This window comes from Staurois parvus, unplaced genomic scaffold (assembly GCF_062004578.1).
Source record: "Staurois parvus isolate SC_StPar_1 unplaced genomic scaffold, SC_StPar_1.0 ptg000254l, whole genome shotgun sequence".
In the NCBI taxonomy this organism is placed as follows: domain Eukaryota; kingdom Metazoa; phylum Chordata; class Amphibia; order Anura; family Ranidae; genus Staurois; species Staurois parvus.
The window spans coordinates 956,957-968,215 of record NW_028318050.1 but is presented as its reverse complement, the minus strand read 5'-3'; the positions used below and the strand labels follow the sequence as shown (position 1 = coordinate 968,215).

At 45.2% G+C, this 11,259-nt stretch overlaps 1 protein-coding gene across 1 annotated transcript in view; it reads left to right on the top strand.

Moving 5' to 3' along the window:
- The first annotated feature begins 5,188 nt into the window (after positions 1 to 5,188).
- The window catches only part of LOC149459565 (uncharacterized), a 52,110-nt gene continuing 46,039 nt past the window's right edge, over positions 5,189 to 11,259 (top strand). Inside the window, exon 1 of the mRNA XM_089680931.1 lies at positions 5,189 to 5,632. Coding sequence (XP_089537057.1) covers positions 5,331 to 5,632 — 302 coding nt within the window. The 5' untranslated portion in view covers positions 5,189 to 5,330. The remainder of the gene's footprint in view (positions 5,633 to 11,259) is intronic.

The window sequence follows — 11,259 nt, the reverse complement described above, 5'->3', positions numbered from 1 at the left end:
GAAGTATTCAAAAATTTGATTCGGCTGATTCGGCGAATTTCAGGAAGAAATTTGATTTGATGCGAATTTATTCGCTACGAAGATGACTTATAAAAAGGGTTTCTAGGCTTCAGAGAGCCTTTAAATTAGTGCAGAACACTGTACCTTTAATTTAAATGCCCTTGGAGATGAGGAAGGAGAAGGAGAAGGAGAAGGAGAAGGAGAAGGAGAAGGATGAGAAGAAGGAGAAGGAGAAGGATGAGAAGAAGGAGAAGGATGAGAAGAAGGAGAAGGAGAAGGATGAGAAGAAGGAGAAGGAGAAGGATGAGAAGAAGGAGAAGGAGAAGGATGAGAAGATGGAGAAGGATGAGAAGAAGGAGAAGGAGAAGGATGAGAAGAAGGAGAAGGAGAAGGATGAGAAGAAGGAGAAGGAGAAGGATGAGAAGAAGGAGAAGGATGAGAAGAAGGAGAAGGAGAAGGATGAGAAGAAGGAGAAGGATGAGAAGAAGGATGAGAAGAAGGATGAGAAGAAGGAGAAGGATGAGAAGAAGGATGAGAAGAAGGAGAAGGATGAGAAGAAGGAGAAGGATGAGAAGAAGGAGAAGGATGAGAAGAAGGAGAAGGATGAGAAGAAGAAGGATGAGAAGAAGGAGAAGGAGAAGCAGAAGGAGAAGGATGAGAAGAAGGAGAAGGATGAGAAGATGGAGAAGGAGAAGGATGAGAAGAAGGAGAAGGATGAGAAGAAGGATGAGAAGAAGGAGAAGGATGAGAAGAAGGATGAGAAGAAGGAGAAGGATGAGAAGAAGGAGAAGGAGAAGGATGAGAAGAAGGAGAAGGATGAGAAGAAGGAGAAGGATGAGAAGAAGGATGAGAAGAAGGATGAGAAGAAGGAGAAGGATGAGAAGAAGGAGAAGGAGAAGGATGAGAAGAAGGAGAAGGATGAGAAGGATGAGAAGAAGGATGAGAAGAAGGATGAGAAGAAGGAGAAGGATGAGAAGAAGGACAGTTCTGTGACAGTTTCTGTCTATTTCTGACAGTTCTGGGACATTCACTCCATACAGCGGTTGAAACATTGTATCTATTTGTTTCCATAAATGACATTCTGCAGATACACTTAGAGGAGCTCTGCAGATACACTTTTTGCTGGCTTGGAATTATTCTTATTTTCATCCTACTTCTTCTTCTTCTTCTTCTTCATCCTCATCCTCATCCTCTTCTTCTTCTTCTGAGGATGAGGATGAGGATGAAGAAGAAGAAGAAGAAGTAGGATGAAAATAAGAATTCCAAACCGGCAAAAAGTGTATGTGCAGAGTTCCTCTATTTCTGACAGTTCTCTGACAGCTCCTTCACATGTACAGCTGTTGAAACATCTGTATCCTAAATGGAAACTAATAGATACAATGTTTCAACCGCTGTACATGTGAAGGAACTGTCAGAGAAATGTCAGAAATAGCGGAGCTCTCTGCAGGGACACTTTTGCCGGCTGATCGGGAAAATTTCGATTCGCGCACCCGAAGTAGGCAAAATTTCGGATTCGACGCGAATCAAATTTTTCCTGAAATTCGTATCGAATTCCGGTTTGCCTGGTTCGATTCGTTCATCTCTAGTCACAGTCTGCTGATAATGAAGTTATTGAAAATTGTAGCATTTTCTATATTTTATATATGTATGAATTTATTTATTTTTACTTTTTTTATTCTTAATTTTATTTTATTAATGCTATTACAAAACAAATACTTGATTTCCTATTAATGTTCTAAAAAACTGTAAATACTGTATTTTCTGCTCCATAAGATGTCTGTGCATTTTATGGAGTGAATATTGACCAGGACACCCCCCCCCCCCAGTGCCATGTTAGAATACTGGGCCCGGCTCTTCTATGGCAGAAGAGAGGAGGAGTCCGAGTCAGCAGTGCAGCAGCACCAGGCAGGGCCCAAAGCAGCTGCCTTTTAAAGCGAAGTTCCAGCTGGAAAAAAAAAGTCAGCAGCTACAAAAGCTGTAGCTTCTGACTTTTGAAATACAGTCACTTACCTGTCCTTGGTCCAGGGGTGTCCTCACCACGGCTGGCTTCACTGGCCATCTTCTCTCCCTGGCACCGCCATCTTTAGTGTGGGCACCCGGCTGAAACAGCTTTCGGCTGTGCTTTGTGAATGTTCCCAGAAGACTACAGGGAGGGAGGGGGGAGGACAACTTCCGCTTCTGATCGCCTAGGCGATAGCAGTGGGAGTGGGTACCTGTCAAATTTGGGTACCCCCTCCCTAAAGATGCCAATCCTTAATGTAGAGTGGGGGTCAAAGCATTAAAGCGGAACTTCCCCTTTTGATTGGAACTCCACTTTAAGCCTGCACTGCTCTTAGATTGGGGCCCCGATCACTGCACTGCAGAGCCAACAGGGTACGCTGAAGACATCGTTGTGAGCCCCGACTTCAGAGAGGATGCTGAGCCCGGCTGGCCAGATATGTCCTCCCCTCCCCCCCATAGACTGCCTGTGGACTGCTATACTAAACTGTATACACAGTATGTGCATTGCTGAAAGGTCTCTGGTCATCTCCTGTACTGTGTCCACAGTCTCTGGTCATCTCCTGTACTGTGTCCGCAGTCTCTGGCCATCTCCTGTACCGTGTCCGCAGTCTCTGGTCATCTCCTGTACTGTGTCCGCAGTCTCTGGTCATCTCCTGTACTGTGTCTGCAGTCTCTGGTCATCTCCTGTACTGTGTCCGCAGTCTTCGGTCATCTCCTGTACTGTGTCTGCAGTCTCTGGTCATCTCCTGTACTATGTGCGCAGTCTCTGGTCATCTCCTGTACTATGTCTGCAGTCTCTGGTCATCTCCTGTACTGTGTCCGCAGTCTCTGGTCATCTCCTGTACTATGTCCGCAGTCTCTGGTCATCTCCTGTACTATGTCCGCAGTCTCTGGTCATCTCCTGTACTGTGTCCGCAGTCTCTGGTCATCTCCTGTACTGTGTCCGCAGTCTCTGGTCATCTCCTGTACTGTGTCCGCAGTCTCTGGTCATCTCCTGTACTGTGTCCGCAGTCTCTGGTCATCTCCTGCAGTATGTCCGCAGTCTCTGGTCATCTCCTGTACTGTGTCTGCAGTCTCTGGTCATCTCCTGTACTATGTCCGCAGTCTCTGGTCATCTCCTGTACTATGTCCGCAGTCTCTGGTCATCTCCTGTACTATGTCCGCAGTCTCTGGTCATCTCCTGTTCTATGTCCGCAGTCTCTGGTCATCTCCTGTACTATGTCCGCAGTCTCTGGTCATCCCCTGTACTGTGTCCGCAGTCTCTGGTCATCTCCTGTACTGTGTCCGCAGTCTCTGGCCATCTCCTGTACCGTGTCCGCAGTCTCTGGTCATCTCCTGTACTGTGTCCGCAGTCTCTGGTCATCTCCTGTACTGTGTCTGCAGTCTCTGGTCATCTCCTGTACTGTGTCCGCAGTCTTCGGTCATCTCCTGTACTGTGTCTGCAGTCTCTGGTCATCTCCTGTACTATGTGCGCAGTCTCTGGTCATCTCCTGTACTATGTCCGCAGTCTCTGGTCATCTCCTGTACTGTGTCCGCAGTCTCTGGTCATCTCCTGTACTATGTCCGCAGTCTCTGGTCATCTCCTGTACTGTGTCTGCAGTCTCTGGTCATCTCCTGTACTATGTCTGCAGTCTCTGGTCATTTCCTGTACTGTGTCCGCAGTCTCTGGTCATCTCCTGTACTGTGTCCGCAGTCTCTGGTCATCTCCTGCAGTATGTCCGCAGTCTCTGGTCATCTCCTGTACTGTGTCTGCAGTCTCTGGTCATCTCCTGTACTATGTCCGCAGTCTCTGGTCATCTCCTGTACTATGTCCGCAGTCTCTGGTCATCTCCTGTTCTATGTCCGCAGTCTCTGGTCATCTCCTGTACTATGTCCGCAGTCTCTGGTCATCTCCTGTTCTATGTCCGCAGTCTCTGGTCATCTCCTGTACTATGTCCGCAGTCTCTGGTCATCCCCTGTACTATGTCCGCAGTCTCTGGTCATCTCCTGTACTGTGTCCGCAGTCTCTGGCCATCTCCTGTACCGTGTCCGCAGTCTCTGGTCATCTCCTGTACTGTGTCCGCAGTCTCTGGTGATCTCCTGTACTGTGTCTGCAGTCTCTGGTCATCTCCTGTACTGTGTCCGCAGTCTTCGGTCATCTCCTGTACTGTGTCTGCAGTCTCTGGTCATCTCCTGTACTATGTGCGCAGTCTCTGGTCATCTCCTGTACTATGTCCGCAGTCTCTGGTCATCTCCTGTACTGTGTCAGCAGTCTCTGGTCATCCCCTGTACTGTGTCCGCAGTCTCTGGTCATCTCCTGTACTATGTCCGCAGTCTCTGGTCATCTCCTGTACTGTGTCTGCAGTCTCTGGTCATCTCCTGTACTATGTCTGCAGTCTCTGGTCATTTCCTGTACTGTGTCCGCAGTCTCTGGTCATCTCCTGTACTATGTCTGCAGTCTCTGGTCATCTCCTGTACTGTCCGCAGTCTCTGGTCATCCCCTGTACTGTGTCCGCAGTCTCTGGTCATCTCCTGTACTGTGTCCGCAGTCTCTGGTCATCTCCTGTACTATGTCCGCAGTCTCTGGTCATCTCCTGTACTGTGTCAGCAGTCTCTGGTCATCCCCTGTACTGTGTCCGCAGTCTCTGGTCATCTCCTGTACTATGTCCGCAGTCTCTGGTCATCTCCTGTACTGTGTCTGCAGTCTCTGGTCATCTCCTGTACTATGTCTGCAGTCTCTGGTCATTTCCTGTACTGTGTCCGCAGTCTCTGGTCATCTCCTGTACTATGTCTGCAGTCTCTGGTCATCTCCTGTACTGTCCGCAGTCTCTGGTCATCCCCTGTACTGTGTCCGCAGTCTCTGGTCATCTCCTGTACTGTGTCCGCAGTCTCTGGTCACCTCCTGTTCTATGTCTGCCGTCCATTGGTTCAGAATATTTTTTTCTTGTTTTCCTCCTCTAAAACCTAGGTGCGTCTTATGGAATGAAAACTATAGTAGGAATTTATACTCATAAGAAATGACAGATGGCTCAGGTGTGTCAAATGAAAGTGAGAGAAACTTCTGGAACTGATAAAAACATATGTCTCTTCACTTGGCTTTAGGCCTTGTTTGTCCTGCGGCTGGAATGTGACATTTGGATTGGATTTTTTGGTGTCACATACTGTTGGCGTAGTCTGGTTTTAACTCACTAATTATAACAAGTTATTTGTAATATCTTCTTGGATAAAGAGAAACCACAGAACTCGCTGCGGACTGTATTGTTCTCATCTAGGACCAGCAGAGACTCAGATTATAGAAGGAGCTGACAAGAAGACAACGCTGGAACTGGGTGGTTAGCTGAGTGTACATCATGTTCTCAACCATCCCATCTCTGAGAATTATGGATAGTTCACCAGATACAGAAGAGTCTAAGGAATCCACAGAGGCAGTAATAATCCAGGACATGGAAGAACAATCTGGGAGACAGATAGTTGGAAGATCAGAAGATACAGATGAGTCTGAAAAATTCATATTCATTACAGAGATTCCAGAACAACCAGAGACAACAACCACTCAGGACAAGGTAGAACTATCTGAGATATCATCTGAGGCGAGAGAGGACACACAGTCATTAGAAGCACAGACGAATGGACAGTCTGTCCCCCTGAACAGGTACATTCCTTTAGTAAATATACCACCTTACTTAAGCAATTTCCACAGCAGCTTACTCACCCTAATACCTCTTATTGTGTATGTAAACCCTAACAATTCATTTCTCTAAGGCCTCGTGCACACAGATGTTTACTAGGTGCTGGGTCCTCAAGTGTAAAACCCCTGTTATTGTCCCATATGCGGGGAGCCACACGTATGTACCACTACCCCCACAGGAGCCACTGGTAGTTTGGGCCTACTTCCCCGTCCTCACAGCATGCACAGCCATACACACTGCATTTTCAGAATTCTTCCACTGGCTCAAGAATCATTCTAGGGCAGTGGTTCTTAACCTGGGTTCGATCGAACCCCAGGGGTTCAGTGAGTCAGTCTCGCGGGTTCGGCAGAGGTGAAGACCCACACCCGACTCATATGATTCGTGCAGTAAATATTCATTATTATGTTTTTGTTTTTGTGTGAAAATCATGTTTTAATGGTTTTGTTCTTTGTTCTTAACGGTTTTGTTCATTTTGTGCACCTATGTATAAATATATACCTATGTTTTGAATTTTAAAAATCATATTTTATTTTTCCAATTAAGAAGGGTTCGGTGAATGCGCATATGAAACTGGTGGGGTTCAGTACCTCCAACAAGGTTAAGAACCACTGTTCTAGGGTTTTATTTTTAGAATTTTTACATACTCTGGTATTTTTAGTCAACATACCCCAGTATCTATAGCCATCCTAACCCATTGTTCATAGCCAACATACCCCGGTAAAATAGCTAGCACACTACAGTATTTATAGCCAGCATATCCCAGTATTCATAGCTAACATACCCCAGAATAATAACCAACACACCCTTGTATTTATAGCCAGCATACCCCAGTATTTATAGCCAACTTACCCTAGTACAACAACCAACACACTACAATGTTTTTAGTCAGCATACTCCAGTATTTATAGCCAACGTACCCCATTACAATAGCCGGCACACTACAGTGTTTTTAGCCAGCATACCCCAGTATTTATAGGTAATATAGCCCAGTGTTGAAAGCTAAAATAATTGTGCCTTTATATCAAACATGCCCTGGTAGTTATAGCCAATACACCCCAGTATAATAATCAACACAACTCTAGAATTAATAGCCAGCATACCCAAGAATCTATAGCCAATATACCCCAGTAATTATAGCTATCATTCCCCGCTGTTTATGGCCTACATACCCCAGTATAGAAGCCAAAATACCCCTGTATGTATAGCAAGCATATCCCTGTATGTATAGCAAGCATACCCCTGTATGTATAGCAAGCATACCCCTGTATGTATAGCAAGCATACCCCTGTATGTATAGCAAGCATACCCCTGTATGTATAGCAAGCATATCCCTGTATGTATAGCAAGCATACCCCAGTAATTATAGCTATCAATCCCCACTATTTATGGCCTACATACCCCAGTATGTATAGAAAGCATACCCCAGTATTTATAGCCAACATCCCCCAGTAATTATAGCCAACACTCCCCATTATTTATAAACAACATATCCCAGTGGAATGGCCTACAAACCCCAGTACTTATAGCCATGATGCCCCTTTACTTATAGCCAGCATACCCTAGTATTTATAATGAATATCTCACAGTATTCAGAGCCATAAACACTAGGGCTATGCCCCCAGCACTAATTTAAGCTGAACAACCTAAACGAATGATTAGCAAAACCTTCACTCTCTGCCAAAGTTATAAGGTAAATGTAAATGTAGAGTAATTTTACCAGTAGCAGGGAGATGATTTAACCTATAAAGATAGTAGTAGAATTGTAGATAGTTTGATTCAGTAATATTACAGACACAATAATATTCTCTTCATCAATATTAGCTAGATGGCACCAAATTATAAGTTGAAAGTAGACAGATGTCTGGAGACCAGGAGTGACACCAAGATAAAAATAAAATTCCCCCATTCTTGTAGAGACAGATGAGGGTAAATCAAACTATCACCCCCCTGAAGCCTCAAAGGAAAGATCCAGAAAATGTGTCTTCAGGCCCAGCAGGGATGAATCCTGTGCACTCTAGAGGCTCCCGAATGTCACCAAACATTTATTTATGTCAGAGATCAGAGGAATCTGTTTTGTCTTTCATAAAAACTAAAATATTGTTTGCATAGAGATGAAAATAAGTCCTTCTGATCGTACACATTTTGGGGTCTGTGTACATGTAAAATGGTTGGTGTTGTGTATATAGAATCCAAAAGAAATCCCCAAAACCTTTATATGGAGCCTGATTGTGACAGCCAAGTGGTGATTAGTCTTGTTGTGATTGGACTGACGTGCTGGTGTCAGAAACCCTATCCTTGATCCAGTCATCAGAACCACTCATGCCCAATTTAACTCCAGTCCTTTCAGTACATAGAACAGTCCTGTGGGTCGGGAACAGAACATCCCCCGGGTTTGGTTGGACGAGGCCTAAAGTCGGGCCCACATCCATATTTCAATAAATTGAGGAGCATGAACTATGCTCCTGTCACAGGGTAAACCTTGGTAAAAGTTTTATTTCTGTTTTTTATTCCTTCATAGCCTTACCCCCTTGATGGCTGCTGAGTATTTTTCGGGTTCCCTGGCTTACTTGAGCCCTCCTTGGAAGCCCAACTCTTGCTGACACCACCTTAGACCTTTGACCAGGTGAACCCCCTGGCTGCAACCATAAAGTAGACTCACACTCAGTTTAGATTGAATTAATATTTCAACTATATTGAAGTCAGGAGAAAATATGTGCGTAGGATAACAGCTAACACTCTTAGAAAACTCTGGTAAGAGTTGCAGCACAGCACAGTTTCAACCAGTTTCTTTCTAGATGTCCTGCAAATTAGAATGTAACTTCTCCTTTAAGTGATGATGCTTTTGGCTGATATGTCTTTAAAACACGCAGACAGCGTGAAATCTGAGATTGGGCTGAGATTAGAAAAAGGGCGGAAGCAAACGTCAGCAAGGATTAATTCCTCTTTAATGGGTGGCAAGCTCGGGTGATAAAGATGTTCCTTACCCTAGGTTCACATCTACGCGGCTGCGCTGGCCACGTTTTGCACGGGCACGAGAGCCCATTAATTTGAATGGACTCCAGTGCCCGTGACACGCAGGGAAAGAAGTTCCTGCACTTCTTTGGAAAATGCAGCCCGCACGGGAACCTCAGTTCCCAGTACAATTGCGTTTTCCAGTGCGGGCGGTGTGCCATTTCTCTGTCCAGGTGGTGTGGCTGCGCGGATTTTCGTGTGGATCCACAGCGGCACCACCCGCATAGATGTGAACCAGGGGTGAATGAGTAGCAATCACTGGAACTGAAGCACTAATGTGACTTTATTTGCAAGGTGCCTACAGTATATTGCAGTAGAATCCTGTGATTCAGTGTGTTGAGTGTAATAGTAGGTCCAAAGGCAGGATGGGCCGGTCAGTCTAGGCCTTAGTACAATAACTTGTGAAAAAAGAATGCTGAACTGAGAAGTAAGAAACTGAACTTCGCAATGTCACTTGCAACTTTCATGATTTGAGTATGGAGCTCCCTCACCCGAACAGTGGCCTCTGTCAGGTAGCGGATAGTCTCACTGCCATGTTCCCTCCATCACAGAGCCCTCCTGATGACAGCACTCTGGTCCATCTGCTCAGAGGATGGTCAGAGGATGGTCAGTTCGGCTTGTCAGCGGTCAGTGATTCCTCCTCACTTCCTCACTCTCTGCGGCCTGGCCCAGCCCGGACCTCCAGCATCCTGCACAGCCTTCTCCTCACACCTGCTCTCCAGCTCTCACCATCCACTCCCTGTCCTCGGGTTCCCGAGCTTCTGCATTTATTTGCCCCTGTCCACCAGCAAGCTCCTCTGGGGCAGCACAGTGGCTAAGTGGTTACCACTTCCCCCTGGCAGTACTAGGGTCGCTGGTTTGAATCCCAACAACGGTGCCACCTGCCTGGAGTTTGCATGTTCTCCCTGTGCCTGTGTGGGTTTCCCCTGGTGCTCCGGTTTCCATCCACACTTCAAAGACATGCTGGTAGGTTAATTGGCTCCTGTCTAAATTGTCCCTAGTATGTGTATGTATGAATGTGAGTTAGGGGCCTTAGATTGTACGCTCCTTGAGGGTCAGGGACTGATGTGGATGTACAATATATATGTAAAGTGCTGCGTAAATTGATGGCGCTATATATGTACCTGAAATAAATAATAATAAATGTACTTTGTTATTGAATTGGGAAGTCCTGCTATCAGCCTACAAGTCCAACAAAGCTTTTATTCAACAGAGTCTGTCTATCTGAGCTTCAGAACACTGCCATCTTGTGTCCATGTTAACATCCTGCAACCAGTATTACTGCAGGGAGTTACACCTTTTATTTTCATAGCGAATAGCTTAACTCTGTATGTCCTTTTGTCTTTTTTGTAATTCTTTTTCTTTGTAAATATTTTATGCACGGCCCACTTTTGGGATAATGAATTGTTAAAAGAGAATGTGTCTTCTGTGTACTCAGCTAGAACTCATAACCCTAGAGAGAGTGTTGTATTGTAGTGTCTATGTGCTCGGTACGTTTCTTTCCAGTTTGTATGGATTGTGCTGTTTTTTGGCAGATTGTGAACTAACATATCTGTGAGACATAGATCTGTGTGTGTATGGTTGACTAGTAGACAAGTCATCAGACAAACTGCTAGGTGATGGTAAACTACTGTGAGTTGTGTGTCTGCTATGGGGGTGTGTATGAGGAGAGTGGAAAGAGTGATTAACACCGGGATTCTAGCATGTAGGATAGCTGAAGTGTGTGCGGCCCATCCCTTAGAGTGCACCAGATTGCATGTAAGATTCATATCTGGCTGTGTGTGGTCAATCCGCTAGATTTTAGTGCAGTCTCCCTGTAGTGGTGGCCAAAGGTACAGGATGTGAAAAGCACATCACTTTACAATTTTCTTGAGAATTTTGCTTTAGATTTACCTAAAACCATATAATATGAGGTCGAACCTAAACAACACTTTCAGTTGTATCCAGTTAGGCAGGTCCTTGCACTACATAGTTGAAGGAAAATCTAAAGGAATTTGGACAGAAATTGTACAGAAAACTAAGAAAATTGTATAATGTATGACCATTCTTATTTGCTCAAAGTACTCTCCTTCTCATTCCCTCCTACCCCGGTTAAGGACCTTGTCTCGGTTAGATAGCTACCATTATTTTTGGTGGCAGCAGTTGGATCTGCTTAGTACATTAGTGATTTACTCATGTAACCTGTGTACTGAAGGTTGGAACCTTGGTAGAAGTGACTAATCCACAGAAGCTCACTCAATGCATCATGTTTGGTTTTGGGGAAGATATACTTGGCTGTTTGTTCTCCACTCCCTCCTCCTTGTTTTTCATTTTTATCTTTTATTTGTGCAAAATGGCTGAGACAGTGATTGGCTACCTGAAGCAAAGCCAAGATGACCTGCTGAATCTGTGTCCAGAGGCATCCCTTCCACAAGGGGCCAGACAAAGGACCATATGATATGGTCCTGATTGAGAGTAGCAGGAAGGAGTGAGTATTGTCTATGGAGTCACAGGATGTAGCTCATGACACTCCAGAGGAGAAGCAGTCTTCCCCAGCAGTGGAGGTGGATGGTGGTGATGTCCAGCCCAGTCTGAAGCC